The 24,746-nt window shown below is 45.7% G+C and overlaps 1 protein-coding gene, 4 long non-coding RNA genes and 1 other non-coding gene across 8 annotated transcripts in view; 4 read left to right on the top strand and 2 right to left on the bottom strand.

Moving 5' to 3' along the window:
- The window catches only part of LOC139704661 (uncharacterized), a 12,018-nt gene extending 9,407 nt beyond the window's left edge, over positions 1–2,611 (top strand). The window contains exon 3 of the long non-coding RNA XR_011706526.1: positions 2,326–2,611. This is a non-coding gene — a long non-coding RNA (uncharacterized lncRNA). The remainder of the gene's footprint in view (positions 1–2,325) is intronic.
- LOC139704659 (uncharacterized) lies at positions 1,785–3,973 on the bottom strand. Of its 2 annotated transcripts, XR_011706524.1 has the most exons (4): positions 3,620–3,973; positions 3,218–3,448; positions 2,121–2,287; positions 1,785–2,023 (listed from the first exon to the last, which is right to left on the bottom strand). It is a non-coding gene; the product is annotated as an uncharacterized lncRNA (long non-coding RNA). The 2 variants fall into 2 exon arrangements; XR_011706523.1 differs by having other exon boundaries at positions 1,785–2,287; positions 3,620–3,971.
- On the bottom strand, positions 2,630–2,902 carry LOC114104731 (small Cajal body-specific RNA 13). Its single transcript, XR_003584880.1, has one exon. It is a non-coding gene; the product is annotated as a small Cajal body-specific RNA 13 (non-coding RNA).
- Positions 3,974–4,090: 117 nt separating the features above from the next.
- Positions 4,091–14,359, top strand: Glrx5 (glutaredoxin 5). The gene is made up of 2 exons (XM_027950925.2): positions 4,091–4,445; positions 13,841–14,359. The coding sequence occupies exons 1-2, from the start codon at positions 4,157–4,159 to the stop codon at positions 14,017–14,019; spliced, it is 468 nt and encodes a 155-aa protein (XP_027806726.1). The 5' UTR covers positions 4,091–4,156; the 3' UTR covers positions 14,020–14,359.
- LOC139704660 (uncharacterized) lies at positions 4,569–7,028 on the top strand. The gene is made up of 2 exons (XR_011706525.1): positions 4,569–5,010; positions 5,872–7,028. It is a non-coding gene; the product is annotated as an uncharacterized lncRNA (long non-coding RNA).
- Positions 14,360–14,812: 453 nt separating the features above from the next.
- On the top strand, positions 14,813–15,982 carry LOC114104714 (uncharacterized). 2 transcript variants are annotated; one of them, XR_003584876.2, is made up of 2 exons: positions 14,813–14,927; positions 15,521–15,982. It is a non-coding gene; the product is annotated as an uncharacterized lncRNA (long non-coding RNA). The 2 variants fall into 2 exon arrangements; XR_011705681.1 differs by lacking the exon at positions 14,813–14,927 and adding an exon at positions 14,954–15,057.
- Positions 15,983–24,746: the final 8,764 nt, after the last annotated feature.

The raw sequence follows: 24,746 nt of genomic DNA, 5'->3' as shown, positions 1-24,746 counted from the left end.
AGGTGTTGAAAAATCCGAGGAAACTTCTGAGTATTTAATGATGTTAAGGATTGGAACCCAGCGCCACATCCCACACTCCAAATCCCAGGGCAGGATCAGGTCCTACTATGGCACTCAGGATTTTCTAAATGCGCCCCATTTCTTCAGCACTAGTCTGCACTGACCTAAGCCCATCTGCGGCACATCTTCTCTCCTTAGAGGGCAGAAGAGGTGGGGTGAGTAGGACCTGTGAGCCACCGTGCAAGCAGGCCCTAATGAAGCCTGCCTTCCTGGCTGTAGGCTGGGTCCCCAGAGTGTGGGCAACAGGGATTAGTAAATTGGAGTCCATTCCCACGGCCAGAGAGTATTTATGAACCAGCTGCCTTGTCAGATGGATGTAGTCAAAACCAAAAGGCATCTCTAGATCTGCAGTGGGAATTAGAAAAATTCTCTGGGCAGTCTGGCTTTGCACTCGTCTCTCACATATATATGTTTGGTTCAGGGAATCAAGTGAATTCCAAGGATGCAGTGCGTGATGTTCTAAAATTACTGGATAATAGCTCCACAGAAAGGTTTCAGGTTCCAGCTCAGAACCACAAACTGTGGGTCGTAAATGCTATTTTAGCTCAGGAATGTGTGGTGGCTCCACCCCTTGTGTAACCCAATCAGCCACTTTTCTCTTAGAAGGATTCTGGCAGGAAGGTCTGGCCAGCTAGGAGAGCACTTCTGTGTTCCATTTTCTTATGAAACTCACCTCCTTCTCCTCTAAAAGCTGGTCATTGTTGAGGAATCAAGAACACAGCACTGGCTCCAAGAGCAAGGGAAGGGAAAGAGCTACCTGCTAAATGTTCAGACAACATGTCACCTGTCACCTTGCAAGCTCAGCAACCCCAACTCTAGCTCTTCATCAAGGGCTAGGAGAGCAAAAGGGGCTATAGGTTTCCACTATAGTTTCAGTGGTGAAGCTGCTTTTGGAAAGGCAGATGCAAATGAGGATATTCACCACATACATGCAGTCATATCTGTTTGAAAGGATAGGGAGAAACATTTTTGGGGTGTCAGAGTCAGCATGTTTACAAGGTGTGGGGAACTTGGGGTTTAATCCTAGGATTCTCCTCACTGCTCATTAATGCCCACTGGGTGTGGGGAAATTTGGAAATTCATGAGAACCTTAGGATCTGGGTGACAGCTTGCCTAGCATGGATGAGGCCCTGGTTCCACAAAACAAACTAAACCCACAGGGAGAGAACACAAACTGGCAGACACAGGTGACTTACTTGTTCAAAACGCTCAACAACACAACAGCAAATTTCTAACAAGTATGTTTTTGTTATAAAATTTCTAAAGAAAAATCTCAAAATCAAAATAGTGAATCATGTATAAAAGTTTAAATGTTCTTTTTGGTTTTTGGTGCTAATACTCCAAAGGAATTAAGTCACAAACAGAACCAGCTAACAGATGCCATACTTCACTGTATTTTAGGTTGTATTTTACTAAAAGTTTCAATGTATCTTTATTATTGCCTTTTGTGGCACTGAGGATAAAACTTGCACATGCTAGGAAAGTGTTCTTCCACTGAGCCATATCCTCAAACCCTTAAGGACTTAAATTTAGATATACTGTTTCAATTTTTTTGTTTGTTTGTTTAGAGATTTAAATTGCTTTCTTGCCCTTGGTCACTCTATCAAAGGAACCCGTCCCAGCTCCTGAAAGAACGCCCATAGATCCTCAGCATGTCACGTGTCTTCCTATCTATAAGACACTACATATCCACTATAATGTTGAAAAACATAGACTTTGTACTCTTCCTGCTCAAGAATTACTTTTAATTTTTAATGAGAGCTGCATTCTCAACTTAGTAACATCTGACAATTGAAAAGGACAAATGTTCTTCAGAAGACAACATTACACACTAGTTTAGGGATAGGATGTTTATATAAAATATATAAATATATGAAAACACAGAGTGTGTGCGGTCTACACATATGTTCCCATTACTACTCCGTCTCAGATCCTCAGAACACAGTTTGTGAATTCTCCATCTCTAAGTCAACACAAAAACAGAATTAAGACAGTTTAAATAAAAAACAATGTAGGTTTTCAGGAACAAATTATCAAATTTTTTTAAGTAAGAAACTTACTCCAATATACATATGAATAAAAGATGATTTTGGAAGGAAATTAATATATTCTGTATTGTTAAGGACACCTTCTGACTTTGAAAAACAGTGACCTCAGCGTTAACAGCATTTTCTATATATTTCTTCCCATGATGCTCCTTCCTCTGGCTTATCTGGAATTAATGGATCTGTAAAACAAAGAAAAATTATTTCTTTTCTTTTTCAGTGCTGGGGATTGAACCCAGGGTCAAGCATGAGCTACACCTCAGCCCAAAACAAAGATTCTAGTTTTGGATCCCACATTAGAAAATTAGCAAGCATCAATAATATCGATGGGGTTATAAGATGACAATAAAGAGCACTTCCCGGTAGTGTCCTAAGTTTATTAGTAAGTTTCATACTGGATGGTTATCTCGAAGACTCACAAGCTGACATGTGCTGATCTTCCGGTTTTAAACTTGAGCATTCCCCCAAAATAAACAAATCACCTCCAGCATTATTTAAAAAATAACTCAAAGGTTAAAAAAATAATTTGTAGCAGTACTTAGTGTCCAACAGAAACCACTCTGTCTGCCAAACAATATCTCGACTGCAAAGCTTCTCTTACTGTTGGTGGATAGATAATGACATGGAGGTCATTATCACCGTGGCAACAGTATTCAGGAACTATCAGAGGAAAATTGCACATGGAACCGCTGGCTCTGGAGCAGGCATGCCTCAGCTTCCTCCGGAGTATGCTTTTTCTGCAAGTCTGGTGAGCTCTTGGGTACCACCAACCCAGCGCGGTCCCAAGACTGCAGACCATACAGCATTCCACCGAGTCCTGCTCTTTGGATTCATGCTTTTACCAGTAAGAGCACCTACCACGTTCCAGCCCTTGTTCTGGTTAGTAAACACAGGCCAAGCAATGGCACATATGCGCAGTGGCCTGAGGAAGCCTTTTCTCTCCTGGGTACCCCCACAGGGCTTTATTTCCGCTTCTCATTTCTCATGCTAACTACAAGCTTCGGGGACACCGGGTGTCCTGGGATAGTCGGTGTTGGCACCGCGTCGAGCACCCCGAAGCTGCTGGGGAGACGGCTGTGGGAAGAACCCATTCATTTATTACTCCTACTTACTTTTTCTTTTCCGGACCGGGTCACGCTAGGCGGCCCAGCCTGGTCTTGAACTCGCAGTTCACGTGATCGCCCGCGGGAGCTTCCGAGCGCCGGACCGCGGGCGCCTGGCAGCTCCTCCCTTTTTGAGTTCTCCATTCAGCAACCCATGCCCAGCCCAGGCACGAGCGCTGACTCAGTTGGGCTGGAGGACCGGCGAGGCCCGAAGTCCAGCGACCGCGCGGGCGACAGCACCTGACACATTTTTAAAGCAAAAGTTGTTCCAGAGAAAAAATCGCGCGCGGGGCGGGGCCTGGGCAGCTGCCCACGTGCGCGGCGGGGCCAGGGAGGGAACCCGCAGGCCTGAGGCCGGAGCCCCGCCCAGCTCCCCGTCGAGTCGGCTCCTCGGGCGCCCGCGAGGCTCACCGGGGCTGGAGAAGCGGGGGCCCGCCTGCCCTAGTGCTTCCGACTCTCGGGATTCGGCCATAGTCCGATCGACTGCCCGCCGCGTCGCCATGGCAACCCCCCGGCCGCCGACTTCGGAACCGGAACCTTCGTCTAGAAGTGACCCCTTCCCGGCGTTCCGCAGAACAGACGAAACCCCGCCCAGCGCCTTTCCTCGCCATCCCAGGGCATCCCTGCTGGCCCCCTGGCGACTCCCCGGAAGAAAGTCGCTTTCCCCCAGTTTTGTTTCCCTTAGTCCCTCAGCGTGACTCTGATGGGCATCCACTCTGTCCAATCAACTGGAAAAGCTATTGCCGACAGCCAATAGGAAGGCGGTGAGGTGCCGACGTAAGGCCCACCTCCCACCTGCGCGGGCTGGTATTGTCCAATCGTGAAGAGCAGTTAGGATCCCGTCCAATGAGGGCCTCTGGGGGGCGGGCCGGGCCGCCGCGGGCCTAGAGAAGACTCAGTGGCCGCTGAGGTTCGGGGGCCGTAGAAGGCTCCGGAGGGCGGGAGGGGATGAGCGCGTCCCTGGGCCGGGCGGCGGCGGCTCTACTCCGCTGGGGACTGGCCGCGGGCGGCGGCGGCTTCCGGGGTACCGGCGTGCGGGCGGCAGGCTCGGGCGGCGGCGGCCGGGCGGAACAGCTGGACACGATGGTGAAGAAAGACAAGGTGGTGGTCTTCCTCAAGGGGACGCCGGAGCAGCCCCAGTGCGGCTTCAGCAACGCCGTGGTGCAGATCCTGCGGCTGCACGGCGTCCGCGACTACGCGGCCTATAACGTGCTGGACGACCCCGAGCTCCGACAAGGTCAGGCCCGCGGCCGCGGGGTCGGGTGACCCGCTGAGGCTTCGGAGCGCGCGGGTCGGAGGGTCGTGCTGGGGCCTCGGCGCCTGAGAGCCCGAGGGCAGCGGGGCGAGGTCGAGGTGCCATCGTGCGGGGCGGGGTCTCGATCGCGCCACCGCTGGGCTGGGGTCTCTGCAGTTTCTACCGGCGTTAGGGCGCGGAGTACTGTCCTGGCTAGAGAGTTAGGTAGGGGTGTAATTACTCGCGCAGATCTTGAGGGTCTGGGGCTCTGGAGCTGTTGCCAGTTTGGACAGTGGTGTAAGTCCTAGGAGCCCATGCTCACTTTGAGGGGAATGGGCACTTCCAGGCGAGCAGTCTCTGGCAGGCTCCCAGAAGGGGGGTCGGCATCAGGACTCCCCGCCCCATTGGCCTGGGGAAGTGAGGCAAAGAGGGGAGCTCATAACGAGTGTCCACTAGGAGGTAGGCGCTTTAAGGAACACTTTGAGGGGCTTGGAAGCCTTTGGTCTGCCTTGCGGATAGGGACTGGTGCTGTGCACGGGGGAAGAGGGCCACATTGCCCTTGTCTGAGGTTAGTGGGGTCAGAGGCTGGCCTTTCATGGTTCAAGGCTCAGGGTGTCAGCGACCATCCTCTGTGGTTGCTACAAGGAGAGGGCTAGCACTACAGTCTGGGCTTCTGCACTCCAAACTAACTCATTGTCTCAACTTGGGAGTCCAAAAGGACAGGGACCAGAGCATCAGGGCCTGTGTTTTTTTGTTTCCTACGAAGGTAAAGGGCTATGACAGCTAATTAGCATCTCTGTTGCAATGTGTTAGGTAATTTATCAGCATTCTCCCATTCTAGGGTAGAGGGAGGAAGAGGACCATCATAGGGACCTGCTCCTTTTGTGTGTGTGTGGGGGGGGCAGGGGTAGTGTTAGGGATTAAAACCAGGGTGGTTTACCACTGAGCTCCATCTCCAGTTCTTCTTTTTTATTTTGAGACAGAAGCTCTCAAGTTGCTGAGAGTCTCACTAAGTTTCTGAGGCTGGCCTCAAAGTATCAATCCTTCTGCCTCAGCCTCCTGAGTCACTGAGATTACAGGCATGTGCCACTGTGCCCTGTAGGGTCCTGTTCCTGGGCAAGGAAGGATTGGTTGGGGTAGGTGGAGAAATGGGAAATCTGTATTCATTTTTTCCTGGGGACTAGCCTGGGGGCACTGCTTTCTAGTTAAGGACTTTAAGGGGCTGAGTTTCTGCACCTCCTTTGCCTGGTACTTTCAGATTGTGCTGAAAAGAGATCCCAGTTTCTATGTTAGGGTGGACGTTTGAAGTTACTAACCATGGTCTTTCCTTTCGTTGATGCAACAGGCTGGTGTTGTGAAAAATACATTTTGGAGACTTGTGTTCTGTTAGCCTTACACAAGTCACAACTAACTGCAGTTTCCTTTTCAGTAAATTGAGGATAATGACACCCGACTTGGCAAAAAAAGTAAAAATGACAGAAAGTACGGATCACTTCATCTGGCACAGAAAGCACCCAGTAAATGGTAGCTATTTTATTATTAGCACTTCATGGTTTTCTAAGTATTTTTTCCCCCCACATTGTTTCATCCTTGTAAAAAAAAAAAAAAAAAACTCTTGGTATTGGATGATCCTACATATGCTACTGGCAGTAGTTTTGTTGGATGAAACCTAGGAGGCGTGTTAAGTGACGGAGGAAGGGCAATTTATTATTGCTAGGTTGACGTGACATTACCACACATTGCACTCATGAGTCTGATCAACAAGAACTTGGCCAGTTTCGAGGCTCCAGGTTTTATCAAGCACAGGGGGTTCAGTGGCCTTCATTGAAAGCCAGCTTCTTGACTTGAAAGATAAGAGTAACCACTCTACAGTCTTTCAACTGGGACCTTGCCATAGATCCCCTGGAGATTGCCAGTATGGCTAATAGCAAAAAGTTGTACTATTGATACTTCAATACCATGAACTTCTTTAATTTGTAAATTTATATTCTCTTGTTTAATGTAAGTGGAGATAAGGTATACTGGAATGTGACTAATAAACACCATGGGAACAGAAATTAGGATTACTGATGGCATTAATAATGTCTCTATCATCTATTGTTTACATCTGGAGTCTAATCTATGTCCTTTAAATGCTCAAATAACAGTGAGGGGAATTTAACCCTCACTTCTCATAACCTTTGAATTTCATTGGATTGTTATTTTGGTTAATAAATGCATTGCATAGCTGGACATGGTGGCACATGCTTGTGATCCCAGCTATTCAGGAGGCTGAGGCAGGAGGATTTTAAGTTCCAGGCCAGCCTGGGTAATTATGAACCATGTCTTTAAAAAACAAACAAACAAACAGGTGACTGGGACTGGCTGTGTGTAGAGTGTTTGCCTAGCATGTAGGAGGTTCTGGTTTCTTTCTTTCTTTCTTTCAAGTTGTAGTTGGACACAATACCTTTATTTTATTTGTTTATTTTCATTTGGTGCTGAGGATCAAACCCAAGGCCTCACATGTGCTAGGTAAGCACTCCATTGCTGAGCCACAACCCCAGCCCGAGGCTCTGGTTTTAATCCACAGTACCACACACACACACACACACACACAAAAAAAAAAAAAAAAAAAGAAAAAGAAAAAAAAAAAGAAAGAAAGAAAAAAGAAGTTCTTCATAAATATTGAGTATTACATACACCTCTTCTGTTGCTTAGAAAAGCATAATGGAAGTGCTCGTGTTCAGGCTGGGGCAGGGTGATGTAAGGGCATTCCCATGGTGAGGACTACTGTGGCCACATTAGGACTTTACATCATGAGACTCCTTTTCTCTCTGCTCTGCACCTGAAGTTTGCCAAGAGAGGCTGACAGGCGCTTGGTGCTTGCTTTTGCCAGCCAAGTAGATATGTCTGCTTACCTTTCCCAGGCTCAGGGTTGTTTCTCATAACAGCTGCAGGGCTCCTGCAAAATTAGCCCTTCCTTGTGTCTTGTGCCAGGGAAGACCAAGCTTCACAAAGGGCCCAAGTCCAAGAAAACACTGTCCTCCTAGCTCCTAGGCCTGGGTGTTAGAAACCTGATGCAGAGAGGCCTTCTTGCCCTCTGCTTTATCTGGAGTATGCAGGGGTCTTGAGGAAGCCTGGAGCACAGTGCTGCCTCCCCATTCGCCTTTGTTCCTTGGGTCACATCAAGACCTCTCTGCAAACAGATCCTGCTGGTCTGGACATAGTATTTTGCCCTCTGCAGAACAGAGCACGTGTCTTATGCACCTGCCTGTGGCGCTGTGCCTGCTGCTTGTGCAAAACAGGCTTTCAGTGACTTCTTTAATGGATCAGTTAAGACTTTTGTTAATTTATCATCATATTGCAAAATCTGTGTTCTTAAAAACATTGTAAACATTCTTGAATTTCTTCTTGTTTAGATCACCTTTGTATTCCTTGCATTGGGAATAGTGTCTGACAAAACAGAGATTCAAACATTGTTGAATGAGTAACCATTATCTTATTGTTTTTTTCTTTTTTTGTAGTTAAAAATTTTTAGCTGGGTGCTGTGACGCATGCCTGTAATCCCAGCAGCTCAGGAGGCTGAGACAGGAGGATGCGGGTTCAAAGCCAGGTTCAGCAATGCCAAGGCACTAAGCAGCTCAGTGAGACCCTGTCTCTAAATAAAATACACAATAGGGCTGGGGATGAGGCTTAGTGGTTGAATGCCCCTGAATTCAATCCCCAGTACCAAAATAATTTTTTTTTAATTAACATTATACATTTATCGGGCACAGTGTAGTATTTCATTGCATATACAGAATGCATAATCAGATCAGAGTAGTTGCCTCAAACTCTTGTTTCCTTGTGCTGGGAATTTTTAGAACCTCTCCAAAACTGGTTGTCACCAGTTATCCCACTGGCTGCGGTGTATGAAAAGGTATTCCTTGTGTCCAGCTCACCCTGTACCTGTCAGCCATCCTCATTCCTGCACACTCCCATATCCTACTGTTGAATGTTTATTTAGCATTTGAAAACATGTGCAACCTTTCAAGTGTCATGAATTTGCTGCAGTAGTAAAGAAAGCCCTTCTTACATGGCGTGTACTGACAGTTGGACAAGGGGTTGCGGGTATGCGCTGGTGTGGAGGGTAAGTTCTGTGCTATAAGTGTGAGTAGAAAAGGGTACCAGCACTTGGGAGGAGTAGGGGTCAGCACCTAGCAAGTTAGAGCTGAGCAGAGCCTGGACCCAGCTGCTTTACTCCTGGACAGAGGGTCTGGGCTGGGGGTTGGCAAGCTTCCTTTATGAAGGCCCTGGAGGAAGTGCTCCAGGAACCCTGGGCTGGGGGTCTCAGTTGCTGTTGTAGGTGAAAGCAGTCATGGATAACCTATAGATGAATGAGCATAGCTGATTTCAATAAAACTTTATTTACAAAGGAAGAAAAGGAAGTGGACTGGTTTGGCCTGAACATCCTTTGCTACCCCCAAGTCTAGAGAGCCTGACTCTTGCCCAAGTGTGTCAACATCCATGCCAAAGATGTTCGCAGATGTTGCTTGTAAGGATGGAAAATGTCAGTGACAGAAAGGGATGTTAGTAGCACAGTGGATAAACAATCCAGTTTTATCTATGGTAGAAAACCAAGTTGTGCTTAAAGTAAGCTAGATGTCCTTGTGATCAGCATGCTCAATCTCAAAAATACAGTGTTTAGTAAAAAACCAAGCTGCAAATAGTCATTAGGACACAGTGCTGCTTGTGTACATAAACCTAAGTACACATGGGGTGTAAAACAGTCCTAGCTATTGCAGATCTGTGGCAGTGCAAGTGTAGCTCAGGGGCAGGAGGACAGATGGCACCACAGACTGGAGTCCCTCTAGGAGGGTCTGAGGCAGCATGTGATTAGGAGCCTGGCATTTGGACGCCTGGAAACCTGGGTGCACATGTAACTTTGGGTAAGTTACTTAACCTCTCTGAGCCTTAGCTTCCTTATCTGTAAGATAGGCATAATTATACTTACTTTGTAGGATGTTTGTAAAGAAACCACTTAAGAGATGAAACTTAGTAACTTAGCTCATTAAATGCCATTTTTATTACTGATGGCATTGGCTTGAATCACTCCTACAGTTTTTCCCTGTGCTTTCTCTCTTTCATATATTTCGGAGGAAAACATTACTGTGGAGAGTGGCCGTAGAGGACATTGACAAAGAGAGATTGTACCCTGCACTGTGCTTGGAGCTTAGGTCATTTCATGCATTGTGTCTTATTTAATCTTCAGGATAAATCTGTGAGGCAGAGTGTTGTTTCCATTTTGCAGATGAAGAAAATTGAGTCTAAGAGAGACAGATTTCTGCAAGGCTGCATTTGCAAGCCAGGAAGCTGGCTTTGTGTTGCTCTTCCTCTAGTGAGGGTCTGCTGGTTTCCATGCTTGGGTCATCTTGTGTCATCCTAATGCTGGTCTCCAAGTTAGGACAATGAGGAAATGTGATCCTGGGAGGTGTGTGTCCTGCCCAAGGTCACAGAGCCTGGTAAGCAAGTGAGAGTGGAATTAATCCACCTGTAGAGAAATTCTGCCAAGAAGAAAGCAAGCTGTGATTGTGGTGCTCAGGAGCAACTTAGTGTCCAAGCCAGGAATAAAGTCCAGTGTTCTGAAGGGTGGTGTATTTTGGGAAGTACTTTTTAAAAAAATGGTCTTGGGGATTGAATACAGGGCCTCACATATGCTGGGCAGGTGCAGAGCTGCACCTACGTCCTTTTTTTTTTTTTTTTTTGCCAGGTGGGGATCAAATCCAGGCCCCTGTGCATGCCAGGCAGGTGCTTACCAGTGAGCTATACCCTTTTTATTTTATTTTGACACAGTGTCTCCCTAAGTCGCCCAGGCTGGCCTTGAACTTGTGATCCTTCTGCCTCAGCCTTTCGTGTCAGTGGGATCACAGGTGTGTGCCTCTGACCCAGAGGAAAGAACATTTTGGAAGTTCTGGAGGTGGGTTGCCAGCGCACTGGCGTGACGTTGGAGTAGTGCCTTCTTTGGGATGGAGGAGTGGCTGTGACGCCTCTTGTTGGAGAGCTTCCAAACGCCCAGTCCTGGTGCCTGCCACTTGTTATGTAACTTTGTAATCGGCATTTTCTGTCCCACAGGACTCACTGTCTAACATATATGAAACACGATCATCAGTAAAATCCATTCTTGGGTCTGGTTTTCTAATTTTCAAGAGTTGCTCTCTGACTTTGAGTTATTTCAAGAGGTATTTGTAAGAGCCATCACTATATACTGCAGTTTTTGAAAACTAAAGCGAGAGAGAAATAAACCTTGTGTAAAGAATTACTTGTGGATCCAGGGATTCATTTAAATTTTGAATTATGAATAACATTCTTTAATTATTAAAAGCTTCTCACTTCACTCTGTGGGGGACAATTGGATATTTCCTTACAAATATTTAGACTAGTGATCAGATTTCTTAAAAATGAAAAATCGCGCAGGGCTGGGGAAGGGTGCTGAAGTTCTGCCTGGCCATCAGCTGCCCACGGCTCTTGTGAGTCCAGACAAAAGAAGCAGGTAGATTCAGTCTTGAGGAACTTTGGCTCGTGGACACCTTGGATGCTGTCAGGAAAGTGCTGTCATTCACCTTGGGCTGGCCTCTGCGTTCTCAATGTAAGTTGAGAGGCAAGACGACCCAGGCAGAGGGGTTTGTGGGGACATGGTCTCCCAGAGGACTCAGGCTGCATGTTGGGTTCATATTCTGCAATCCAGTCTGGCTGGCAGCCGCTCGTCCTGGTTGTTTTGTTGATAAGAATTCTCCTGGAGTCCCCTGGAGTTCCCTCTCTTAGGTGAGAGGCAGGACTCCCTGTCTGGTAACATGAAATTTCATGAAGAAAACAAGTCCAGTGCTTTGAGTCTGGCTCTATAAAAATGATTGATAAAAAGCAATTCATTCTTTTACTCAGCAAAGATTTACTAAAAAATTATACCATTTAGGAATAAACATGGTTTTGGGTAGCTTTCAGGCAGCAAATTTGTTTTCATTTTTGGTGATTTTAAAATTTTAGGTCCTCACAAAGTAGTAGGCATAATTTTTATTTTGCTGGAAGGCTTAGTACAGTGTATGACCAGTTGGAAAGAATCAGCCGTAATTGCAGGTGCAATCCTGGCTCGCCTGTGTTGAAGGTGCTCAGGGCTGGGTGATGGTCCTGCTTGTGGGCAGGGAGTTTCTAGAATTTAGACCACTGGTATTGTAAAGCCATTCTAGGGACGGGAACTTAGGCTCTACTGGGAGCCCCGAGCCTCTAGCTGATTGTTTCATAGATATCCAGAGTGGCTAAGAAGCTTTTAGAAGCCTGTGACATTGTGACCATTTCTGACCACTTCTTTCTTTTTTTTTTTTCTTGGTACCAGGGATTAAACCCAGAGGTGCTTTACCACGGAGCTACCACAGAGCTATCCCGCCCCTCAGCCCTTTTTATTTTGAGATAGGGTTTCATGAAGTTGCTCGGGGCCTCACTGAGTTGCCCAGGCTGGTTTTAAACTCTCATAATCCTCCTGCTGCAGCTTCCTGAGTTGCTGGGATCACAGGCGAGCACCACCGCACCTGGCTTGTGACCATTTCTTAACGTTGATGCCTGGAGAAGAAAGATAAAAAGCCGGTGACTCAGGGTCTCTCTCCAGCCCTGATCACAGATGTATGGTTTAGAGCAAAGTCACTTATATTTTTCAGAAGGCAATAACTTTTTTGGGGAGGTGGAGTACCAGGGATTGAACTCAGGGGCACTAGACCACGGAGCCATATCCCCAGCCCTATTTTTTTTAAAATATTTTATTTAGAGACGGCCTCACTGAGTTGCTTAGTGCCTCACCATTGCTGAAGCTGGCTTTGAACTCATGATCCTCCTGCCTCAGCCTCCCTAGCCATTGGGATTTCAGGCATGGGACACTGTGCCCAGCAGAAGGCAATAACTTTTAAGAGAAATATACTCTTGCCTTGGGACTGTTATTTATGACCCAACTCAAATTGATAATTTTATTTGGAAAATAAATGATTCCAAATAATAGTGTACTAAGAATAACTTTTGCATTTTTTAGTTTGCATAAAAATCTCTACTTAGCCATTTTTAAAAATTCATATTCTGTTTTTGTTGTTGTTGTTGTTTTGGTAGTGAAGATTAAGCCCAGAGGCGTGTTTTACTTGAAGAAACCTGTTTATTTTTATTTATTTGTATGCTCATTTTGCTATTTAAAAACATCTATCTATATAAATAAAAATTATCACATATGTAGTCTGTAGCAATTAATAATCTATGCCATATTTTTACCATTTTGTTTCTAACATAATCAATGTTAGAATAGGAATATGGCTGAATGTGTTTTTGAAAGTATATCTGTATCAACATAAGAATAGAAAACAGAATAGAATAATGAAGAGGGATGTGAAGGAAGAGTATGTTTTGTTTTGGAGTTAGGTTTTGCTGTGCTGCCCAGGCTGGCCTCCAACCCCTGGGCTCCAGTGATCCTCCTCCCTCAGCCTCCTAAGTAGCTGGGACTGCAGGCAGGCTCCACTGTACTGGGTTTAGAAAGAATACTTTTTAAATGTTTAACATTGAAACCACATTTCTTTCCTGCTGGACAGTTTTGTCCTCATCCGTATGGCCCAGAATCAAGCAGAGCAATCTCCTGGTGCACAGTCGCAGAGCAGATGCCCTGACTCCTCTGTGTGCCGTGAGCTCTTGAGAGCAGAGAGTGGGTCTCACTTGCCCTCTAGCCCCGAGTCCCCTCAGCACATGGACTTGTGGGCTTGGGGCCTTTTCTTACCTGTGTAAGTCACTCTGGGTTTGGAGCTGAGCCGGATCCCCTATTCATGGACAGCTCATCTTTGTGGTGGAGGAGGATGGGCTTGTGGTTGGCACCACAGGACAGGAATTTTCTCTGGGTTAAAATAATTACCAACAATAAAAACCAACAGCTCAGTTTCTTGAGCGTCAGCGGCCGGTGGCCCGCACTGGCGTAGACAGGCATGAGGGCGCACAGGTGGGGAGTCTCCCGACTGGGTGCTTGGTTACCATGACGGGTCCATGTCAAGTAGTCCATTTGGAAATGAGGTTGTGACATTTCTTCTGGTTTTGAAAACAAGGCTGGCAGGTTTGTGGCTTCGTGTATCTTATGTGACTTAAATTAACCAATCCAGTCCTCCTGTCAGTAACCCACTGTTGACGAGTATTTTACTCAAGCTTTACCTACCTAGTTCTCACAAAAACCTTGGGAAATGAGGGTGGAAATGAGTCGCAGGGTCACATGACCTCTCGAGGTCTTAGAGGTCATTGTGGAGGAGCGAGACCCTAGTCTATGTGACTGGAAAACTCGTTGCTCCTGGGGGCGGGCAGGGGAGGGCGTTGGAGTACTGCTGTGAAGGCTCAGCTCTGACCTTAGAGGTAACCTGTCCCTGCTCTTCCCTCAGGCATTAAAGACTACTCCAACTGGCCCACCATCCCGCAGGTGTACCTCAACGGCGAGTTTGTGGGAGGCTGTGACATTCTTCTGCAGATGCACCAGAATGGGGACCTGGTGGAAGAACTGAAAAAGCTGGGGATTCGCTCCGCCCTTTTAGATGAAAAGAAAGACCAAGACTCAAAGTGAGGGTGCTGGTCCCCTGGGCAGAGCCGCGGGGGCGCCCCCGGAAAGCCTTACCCTCGCCGTCTCTGTTCCCAGCAGCTGCTCGCGGCCCAGGCTCTTAAGCAGCGGGCGGTTTTCGCTTGACCCGTCTCTGGGCTGAGACCATCCTGTTGTGAACGTCCTTGTAACCACTGCACTGTAACCCTTCAACTGTTGTGTGATGATGTTGCTGGAAGCAAAATTTGTTCTTATATTGTCTTTTATTCTTTGCCTGATTCAGGGTCATGAATGTGTCAGTCTGCAAAGATAATATACCCCCAATTTTTTGGTAATTTCTTCTATTAAAGGAAATGACAAAGAAAAAGTTGTTAGAGTGGGGGCGTTGTTGTTTTTTTTAAATAAACTGCCAACACAGAGACAGCATGTGTGTGTGTTGTCAATCCTGAGGAGCACACATCTGTAGGATGTGGGTGCCTGCCGCCTTCTCTTTGCAATTAACTCTGTCAAGTGTGCTGTGGCGGCTGTGCCCCCCATTTCTCTAGGGCAGGTGGCAGTAGTAGCTTGGGAGGAGGTGGGCTGCCCCACTGCCCTGTGCCAGGCCGACTGCTATGATTAGCTTGGGAGAAGGCTTCCACCGTCCGTCCACCAAGGCATGGCTTTCAATGAGTATCTTATTCTTAAAAAAAGAGCCTTGATTAAAGAGGAAATCTGGTGTCTTGATAAGACTCACGGTGCTTCTGCATGCCCAGGCTGGCTGGAAGGAACCTGAGGGCTGCACCGAGGTGGGGGAGGAAAGCCCAGCCTGTCCTGGTGTCTTTGGCTTTGCAGGAAGTGGCCACACAGCATCTGCTTAGAAGTGCATCTTCCGGGGGGCAGAGGCAGGAGGAAGGACGCATCCTCCAGTGAGTGGCTGTCTCTCAAAGGCAAGCCAGGTGGGTTCCAGTCCCTACTTTTTTTTTTTTAACTTTTTAATATTTATTTTTCAGTTTTCGGTGGACACAACATCTTTATTTTATTTTTATGTGGTGCTGAGGATGGAACCCAGCGCCCCGCGCATGCCAGGCGAGCGTGTTACCGTTTGAGCCACATCCCCAGCCCCCAGTCCCTTCTTTAGCCTGCTGAGCCCCCTTGAAAAGTGGACTAAAGTGGACTCCCTCTGGGAGGTGGCCTGCCACCTGGGGGGATGGCCTCCCTGGGGCAGGATCTGCTGGGTCCCCTTAGCCACTGTTCCTGCTGCCGACCTCACTCATAGGCTTTGGGATTCCCCCAGGGAGCGGAAAGAAAGCTGTAGCCTGACCCTCACCTCACTGGGGACCTTGGCCCAGACAGAGGACTGGCCCTTGCCCCTCACCAGCCACATGGCGAAAGCGGCTCACTCTCAGGAGGTTTTGATAGCACTTGTTCACACAGCCCTTTGTGTCTGTTGCAAGCTTGGCTTGTGTGGGATCGTGGGTGGAGGAGGTTGGTACTCTAGGGGGACCTTTGCTCCACTGGCGCTCAAGATCTTGCCCATGCTGCCATCCAGGTTGTGACCTTGTTCTCCGGAAAGAATGGCAATGACAAATCACTTCACACAAGCGCCAGCCTGTGGGTCATGTACATCAGGCTGCAGAATCGTCCCTCACCATCACACCTGGTGTGTAGCAGGGGGCTTTCCCACTGGGCTCCTTTGGCTTTCCCAGAATCTGTCTCTATTCCCTCAGAGCTCATTTTGAAAAAGAAAAGTGATGAGAAACATATTGGCAAGGAAACGTCAGTGTACTTCTGGAACGTTACTGGGCCCAGGAGGAGGCTGCCCGGTGAACGATGGGACTGGTGCTCATGAATCACAGCAAGATCCTATCAAAGTCTCCAGAGAACTGGGAAGTTCAAGGAGCCACTGAGCTCTCAGAAGTGTAATGTTCTTTCCAGAAGATAATTAGTAATTTTTTCTAAATCCTTAACAAGTCTTTACCAAGTGGAAAATTAAAGATGCTATCTAATGTGAGCTTGGACGATGCTGACGGCCTGTGAGGGTCTGTGAGATTAGCATTCACCATGAGAAAGAGCAGCGCCTGCAGGCTCCCGTGCAGACCTCAGTGCTGCACAGCGCCTCTGAAGATGCAGGCGGCTTCCCCGGGTCCAGCATGTACTTTGGCCCTGCTGTCCTGATTGTACTAGATTTTCCTCACAGCTCCTAACTCATGGTGTTAGACCCTTCAGAGATACATGAGTTTATCTTAGAAGCTCAAGCATTTTTATGATTTCAGGCAGTTTTTGTTAGATTCTTAGACTGGCAGTTAACACAGACACTTCATCTGTGCTATAACTTTTGGAACTATTTTAAAAAATAACTCTTGTTGGTGCTGGGACTTGAACCATGGCTTCCTGCATGCTCCCTCTGCGCCCACCCCCAGCCAAGGTGACTAAGGTGAGTTTCTGGCTCTACTGAATCACATGTGTAGATCTGGGGCCTGAAGCTTTCCTATCATTAAAGCTGTCAAGCCAGTTTAAGAAAACTCTTGCTACATCCACTAAGTAGTTTACTTGAAAATGTAGTGATGAGTAGAATCTCAAGAAGTCATTCCCTATTGTCTGTGGCAGAGATCACGCTGAGGGCACAGGAGTGACGTCTGTGTTGGCAGGGTTTTGTTGGATGACTCAGTTGTGGGTCAGAGAGCTTTATCTTAGTTAATGAGTCACTGAAGAGAAGAGATACATCAGGGCCTGATCACACAAAGCAGATTATTTTTATAAGTCTTCAAAGACATATAATATTCCACTTCGGAATTGTTTAGTGATTGTGGCAAATATATATATATATCTCCCCCAGGGGATCCTCTATCACTGAGCTACATTCCCAGCCTTTTTTCTTCCTTTCTTTATTATTTGGAGCCAGCGTTCTCACTAAGTTGCAGAGGCTGGCCTTAAACTTGCAATTCTCCTGCCTCAATTTCTTGAGTTGCTAAGATTACAGGCTGCACTGCCACGCCCTGCTAAAAAACAGCTTGAAGGAAACCTGTGAACAACATAATAGCTGATTATCAGAGACAGGGCATGGGGAAGGGAGGGGCTGGTTTAAGGTCCAGGCACTGGCAGAGACTGCAAAGTGACGACGATGGATGTGTCTGAAGTGGCATTTCTGTCTTCAGTTGAACAGCAGCATCGCTAGTAAAGCCGTGTGGAGAGTTTGCAGTCTTGAGCATAGAGGGGGACAGTTTTCTGGGCCGTTGCTCTGGAGCCCAGTGCAGTGGGGCTGGGGGCAGGATGGCCTGCAGACACCTCTCTGGCCATTCCACTCCCCGCTCAGAAGCCTCCCAGGGCTCCTGGTAGGCAGTACACAGAAGTGTGCCTTCTACCCCAGAAAGCCTTCCCTGACCTCCCTGCCAACGGACTCCCAGGTCTGCTCCACGGCCTCTTTCTCTTTTATTTGGCTTCATTCAGGAATCCCCTGTGGCCAACATCCGTAGTGCTCCCCGAAAACATGTAAAAACACGACTGGAGGATTTCCTTCCCTCCTGCCTTCCAGATTGGCCATGACTGGTAGACAGCCACGGTTTACCAGCCTTGCAGTGTCTCGTGGGAGCTAAGAGCAAGGCCCTGGCTTTGTGCTCTGGTCTTCCTGGGTGTGTGCCTGTGTCACTGACCTCAGGCAGGTCAGTCACCTCCTTTTTCTACCTTGGGCTTGTTAGGAGCTTAGTAAGGTCCTGTCTATTGAGGACATGGCCCGTAATGAGCTCTTAGTCCAGTTACGTAAAAAAAGCTGCACTTTGTATTATCCTCTGCCATTCACCACCACTGAAGGCTTTGAGGGAGTACAAATAGTCCATGCCTATTAAAATTACCATTGATAGTGTTTGGTTGTCTCTGAACACGGAGGTTCATCTTTGAAGGTATGTGACAAGATTTAATACAGATATCATGTCATCTCAGCTGCTCTAGGGGACAGAGGGTGTTCAGCCAGAAAGATTTCCTATAAATTATTTTCTCAAGCATATAGTTTGACTTACTGATTTTCATTTTTTAAAATATGACTTACACTAGATGTGGTGGCGCATACCTGCAATCCCAGTGGCTCAGGAGGTTGAGGCAAGAGGATCACAAGTTCAAGGCCAGCCTCAGCAACTTAGTGAAGCCCTAAGCAACTTAATGAAACCCTGTCTCGGAATAAAAAATGAAAAGGGCTGGGGATGTAGCTTAGTGGTAAAGCGCCTCTAGGTTCAATCCCCAGTACCAGTGAATGAATGAATACAACTATATTTCAGACCACATTGGAAAGTCTTTTGTGACCTGATATGTTAGGCTTTTATTGTGTGGAGTTAATGCTTGAAAGAACACAGCTTAACCTTGAGGTGATCCTAACTCATCAGCAGGGATTATGATTTGGGGATCTACTGAACCTCATTAGCAATTCTTTCAGAGATACAGTTTGCCAGAAAAGAAGGTAGAAATGTCTCCCAGTTTGGGAGGATCCAAGATGATGGGCCAGAGGGAGGCAGCATTCTGTGTTGCTCTATGACCTGGGACTCAAGTAGTGAGAATATTGCTTCTCTGTGAGCGATATTCCTGCTTCTGCACAGGAATCACAGCCACTGTGCTGTCCAGGGCTTCAGGCCTTAGCGTCAGAGTAGGTCGACTTGCCCACCCAGACTACCCGAGCGGGACCTCAGCCCCCATGCAGAACTTTCTGCCACCCACCTGAGCAGAAATCACAAATGCCACTCCCACGCAGGACATCTGGCAGCTTTCCACACACAGGAACTCCAGCTGCCACTCCTGTGTGGACCCCCATCTACCAGTGTGGGGCTCCCCTGGTCGCTTCCATCTTGGGACTCCACAGCAGGGAGATAGTCCCCTACGTGCACTGGCCTGCCTGCACCCAGGAACTTCACCCAGGCTCTGAAGTCAGCCAACTGCATGCCACAGAGCTCGGCTCTGAACTCATCCTCTCCAGTGCCATCGCTAGGCTCCCCACACCCAACCTGACACCCCACCACTGAAAGCAGGCGCCTCCATCTTGGGTCACCTTCATCACCATTTTCAGTGTGGGCAACTCCCAGTGTGGAACTCCACCTGGCCAGGTACCCAGTTTCTAACACCCCTCTCCCCAGCAGCCGCTAGCCAGGCACAGTGACACCCTGGTTACCTTCACCATCCTGAAGGTGGAGTTGCCAGCTAACAGCAGATGACCCGACTATTGGATGAGAAGGGACGCAGGAAAGATACTCATCTCCAACAGAAACAATCCCTTTTTCTTCCTTCAAGATTTTTTTGTTGTTGTTGATATTGTTCTTCTCCATCCCTATTCTCCTGTCCTCACATCCCCAACATATGTGAAACCAAGTACGTTTCATGAATTAGGATTTTGAGGACTGGGACATCTGAATAGTATATTACAGTTGTGTTATATTCTTTTTTTCTTTTTTCCCCCACCAATTTCTACTATTTTAACATTTTTTTTGTTTTTCTTAATATATATGTGTATTCGTCTTATGTACTCTACTGTCTTCCCACTTACTTGTCTACACAAAATTACTTCCTCTCCCTTCTCCTGCTACTAATCTTGCTCTTTAGATTTCTCTTTCACACTTCCTAAGATATAACAACTCTATATCCTCACGTCCTACCTCCTCAGCATATAATCCTATTCCTCACCCTCGGTTCTTTGTCCACCATCAGAAATAGAAGGGAAGACACACAAGCAATGTGAAAAGACAAGGGAAGAAAGTGCCCCAAACAAATCAAGATTCCACATTATTAGAAGCCATGGCCAGCACAGCAGAGGAAATTACAGAGAAGGAGTTCAGGATGTTCAAATGTTCCATGAATTAAAGGATGATATAAGAGAGCAAATAAAGGCAGACAAAGAGCTACATAAACAAATACAGGAAGGAAAGATTACTTCAATAGGGAGATAGAGGTTCTAAAAACAAAAAACAGAAATCCTTGAAATGAAAGAAACAATAAACAAAATTAAAAGTTCAGTTGAAAGCATCACCAACAGATTAGACCTCTTGGAAAACAGGACTTCAGACAATGAAGACAAAACATATAATCTTCAAAAGAATGTAGTCCATACAGTGAAAATGGTAAGAAACCATGAGTAAAACATTCAAGAAATATGGGATAGCATAAAAAGACCAAATTTAAGAGTTATTGGGATAGAGGAAGGCATAGAGGTCCAAACAAAAGGAATAGCTATCCAATGAAATAATATAGAAAATTTCCAAACATGAAGAATGAATCGGAAAACCCAATTCAAGAGGCTTATAGGATGCCAAATGTACAAAATCACAACAGATCATTACCAAGGCACATTATAATGAAAATGCCTAACATACAGAATAAGGAGAGAATATTAAAAGCCAAGAGAAAAAGAAATAAGATTACATATAGGGGGAAACCAATTAGATTATGTGAAGATTTTTCAACCTAGACCCTGAAAGCTAGAAGATCCTGGAACAACATATATCAAGCTCTGAAAGAAAATATATGCCAACCAAGAATCTTATATCCAGCAAAATTAAGCTTTTTTATTTCATTTGATAATGAAATAAAAACCTTTCATGATAAACAAAAGTGAAAAGAATTTACAACTTGGATGCCTGTACTATAGAACATCCTCTGCAAAATATTCCATGAAGAGGGAATGAAAATCAGCAAAGGAAGGTATTAAACTAAAGGAAAAACTAATCAAAGGAGAAACCAGTCAAGTTAAATACCAAAAGTAAACAAAAATGGCTGGGAATACAAATCATGTCTCCATAATAACCTTGAATATTAATGGCCTAAACTCACCAATCAAAAGACATAGACTAGCAGATAGGATTTTTTTTAAAGACCCAACAATATGCTGCCTCCAAGAGACTCATAGGAAAAGACATCCACAGACTGAAAGTGAAATGTGGGGGAAAACCATACCACTCACATGGACTGCAGAAGCAAGCAGGGGTTTCCATCCTCATATCAAATAAAGTAGACTTCAAGCCAAAGTTAATCAAAAAGGATAAAGAAAGATATTTCATACTGCTTAAGGGAAGCATATACCAACAAGACATAAATATAATAAATTTATATGCCCCAAACAATGGAGTGTCTATGTTCATCAAACAAACTCTTCTCAAGTTCAAGAGTCAAATAGATCACAACACAATAATTTTGGGTGACTTTAACACACCACTTTCACCACTGGATAAGATTGTCCAAACAAAAGGTGAACAAAGAAACTATAGAACTCAATAATACAATCAATAAATTAGACTTACCTGACATATATAGAGTATTTCATCCTTCAATGAATGAATACACTTTCTTCTCAGCAGTACATGGATCCTTCTCTAAAATAGACCATATACTATGTCCCAAAGCAACTCTTAGCAAATATAAAAAAGTAAAGGTACTACTCTGCATTCTATTAGATCATAATGGAATGAAATTAGAAATCAATGATAAAATAAAAAAATAAAAGCTACTCCAACATCTGGAGACTAAATAATATGCTACTGAATGAACAATGGCTTGCAGAACACATCAAGGAGGAGATTAAAAAATTCTTAGAGGCGAATGAGAACACAGATACAACATATCGAAATCTCTGGGACACTGTAAAGGTAGTACTAAGAGGAAAGTTCATTGCATGAAGTTCATTCCTTAAAAGAAGAAAAAGTCAATAAATAAATAACTTAAAATTACATCTCAAAGCCCTAGAAAAAGAAGAACAAATCAACACCAAAAGCAGTAAAAGATGGGAAATAATTACAATCAGAGCTGAAATCAATGAAATTGAAACAAACAATTGAAAAAATTGACAAAACAAAAAGTTGGTTCTTTGAAAAAATAAATAAAATTGACAAACTGTTAGCCATGCTAATGAAGAGAAGGAGAGAGAAAACTCAAATTACTAATATATATGATAAAAAAGGAAATACAGAAGATAATTAGAAATAATTTTGAAAACTTGCACTCCAATAAAATAGAAAATATTGAAGACATTGACAAATTTCTAGAGTCAATGATTTGTCCAAATTGAATCAGGATGATATACACAATTTAAACAGATTAATTTCAAGTGATGAAATAGAAGATGCCATCAGAAACCTACCAACCAAGAAAAGCCCAGGACCAAATGGATACACAGCCGAATTCTACAAGACCTTTAAAGAAGAACTAAAAACAATACTCTTCAATTTATTTCAGGAAATAGAAAAAGAGGATTTTCAAACTCATTCTATGAGGCCAGTATCACCCTGTTTCCAAAACCAGGCAAAGACACATCAAAGGACGAAAACTTCAGACCAATATCTCTAATGAACATAGATGTAAAAATTCTCAACAAAATTCTGGCAAATTGAATAAAAAAACATATCAAAAAGACAGTGCACCATGATCAAGTGGGGTTCATTCCAGGGGTTCAAGGTTGGTTCAACATATGGAGATCAATAAATGTAATTCATCACTTCAATAGACTTATAGATAAGAACCATAGGATCATCTCAATAGATGCAGAAAAAGCATTCAACAAAATATAGCACCTCTTCATGTTCAAAACACTAGAAAAACTAGGGATAACAGAAACACATCTCAACATTGTAAAGGCTATCTATGCTAAGCCCCACACCAACATCATTCTAAGTGGAGAAAAATTGAAAGCATTCCCTCTAAAAACTGGAACAAGACAGGGATGCCCTCTTTCAACACTTCTATTTAACATAGTTCTTGAAACACCGGCCAGAGCAATTAGACAAAAGACACTAAAGGGATACAGATAGGAAAAAAACTCAAATTAGCACTATTTGCCGACAATATGACTTTATACATAGAAGACCCAAAAGCTTCCACCAGAAAACTTCTAGAACTAGTAAATGAACTCAGCAAAGTAGCAGGATACAAACTCAACACCCACAAATCGAAGGCATTTCTGTGTATCATTTCTAAAGAAATCTGAAGGAGAGCTTCAGCGGTTGCTCAGTTCCCATACAGGTAAGCTGTGATCCTGGGAATTAGCAGGATCTGTCATTACTTTATTTAGAAGTAAAAATACCTCTAAACTTTGGCCCATGATTCCTAAATGAAGTCTCCTTAGAACACCATGAAGCTTTTCCTTACTACAACACCTAAGATAAAGAGAAAAGGCCTATTTGGGCTCACAGTTTTGGAAGTTCCGGTCCACGATCCACTGGCCCTATGACTCTGGGCCTGTGTGGGACAGCACGTCATGGCCAGAGTACAGTAGAGCAAAACGGCTCAGCCTTTGCCACAGACACCCCGTGACCTAAGGACTTCCCACTAGGCCACACCTTTTGCGATCGGGTCTCAGTGCTGCCTAGGCTGGGCCCACACTCATGATCCTGTTGCCTCAGCCTCCAAGGAGCTGGGATTGACAGGCAGGCACTACCGTGACCCCTAGGCCACCTCCCAATAATGCCACTCTGGAGACCAAGCCTTCACTCCCTAGACCTTTGGGGGACTCTCAAGTTCTAACTGTAGCAGTGACTCTTGGGAGAGCAAAGCATTCTGTTACAGAGGTGAGGTTAAGGGACAATGCCAGGCTTCAGTTTTAGTGGACTTTGAAAACATCTGTGTGGTAGGATGTTTGCACCCTAATCCCAGAATCTGTAGCTGTTTTGCCTGGGACCTTGTGGATGTATTTGAACTCAGGATCTGGAGATAGGGAAATGAGCCTGGATCACCTGGGCGGGTCCAATAGCTTCCTTAGAAGGGGAGGTAGAGGGGAGAGTCAGGGGTTAGTCCAAGGGCAGCAGAGATACAGCTGTGAAGATGGAGGAAGGGGCCGCGTGCCGGGGATTGCAGGTGGTCTGCAGGAGCTGGGAAGAGCTGGGCAGCAGTTCTCCCCTGGAGCCCCCAGAAGGAGCACAGGCCTTGATTTTGGTCGAGTAAAGTGGATTTTGGACTTTTAACCTTGAGAACTGTAAGATGGAAAGTTGATGGTATTTAAAGCTATGAGTTTGAGGTCACTGGTGACAGCAGCCACAGGAAGTGACTATAACTACTTTCTTGGGTTTTTATGGTAGACACCACTTGGTACGAGCAGATGGGTGGGAGGTCAACAAATTTTGCATTACATCTCCAATTTGCTCCTCACAGAAGGTAGGCAGATGTGGGATACCAGTTCCTCTTTTCAGATGATGACTGTTTCCAAGAGGTCAGGCCCCTTCTCCAAGTCCCTGCCCAGTGGACTAGAATTTGAGCCATGATTCCTTTTGTTTTATGTTGTTTTTTTACAGTCCTGGGAATTGAATCTAGGTAGGGGTCCTCCACTACTGAGCCACATCCCAGGCCTTTTCATTTCTTGAGACAGAGTCTCTCTAAGTTGCTGAGACTGGCCTTGAACTTGTGTTCTTCCTGCCTCAGCCTCCTGGGCTGCTGGGGTTTAAGGCATGCACCATGCTCTTCACACTTTATCACACCCTGGAGACTAAATGAGCACATCCAGGACAGCAGTGGAACAGCTCTGTGTGTGTGTGTGTGTGGGGGGGGGGGGGTGTCTGGGAAGGGGCTTCCTGCAGCCTGGCAGGAAGAACTTCTCTCACCACCCTGATCTGCAGTTCCCTGGGAAAGAACTGGGGCGACCAGGCTATTTGGACGTTCCCCCGGCTCCAACTCCAAGTATGTTAGAGGTGGCACGTCATTGTACCAGATCAGTGCAGTGGGACGGGCCTGGTTGGGCAGAGACAGACAGACAGACAGTCAGTGTAGATTGTTCCTGGGGAAAGCACCCAGGCTCCCTGTGGTGTGTGGACATGTGGCCAGGC

This window comes from Marmota flaviventris, chromosome 2, assembly GCF_047511675.1.
Source record: "Marmota flaviventris isolate mMarFla1 chromosome 2, mMarFla1.hap1, whole genome shotgun sequence".
In the NCBI taxonomy this organism is placed as follows: Eukaryota; Metazoa; Chordata; class Mammalia; order Rodentia; family Sciuridae; genus Marmota; species Marmota flaviventris.
This window is presented reverse-complemented; position numbering and strand designations above follow the sequence as displayed.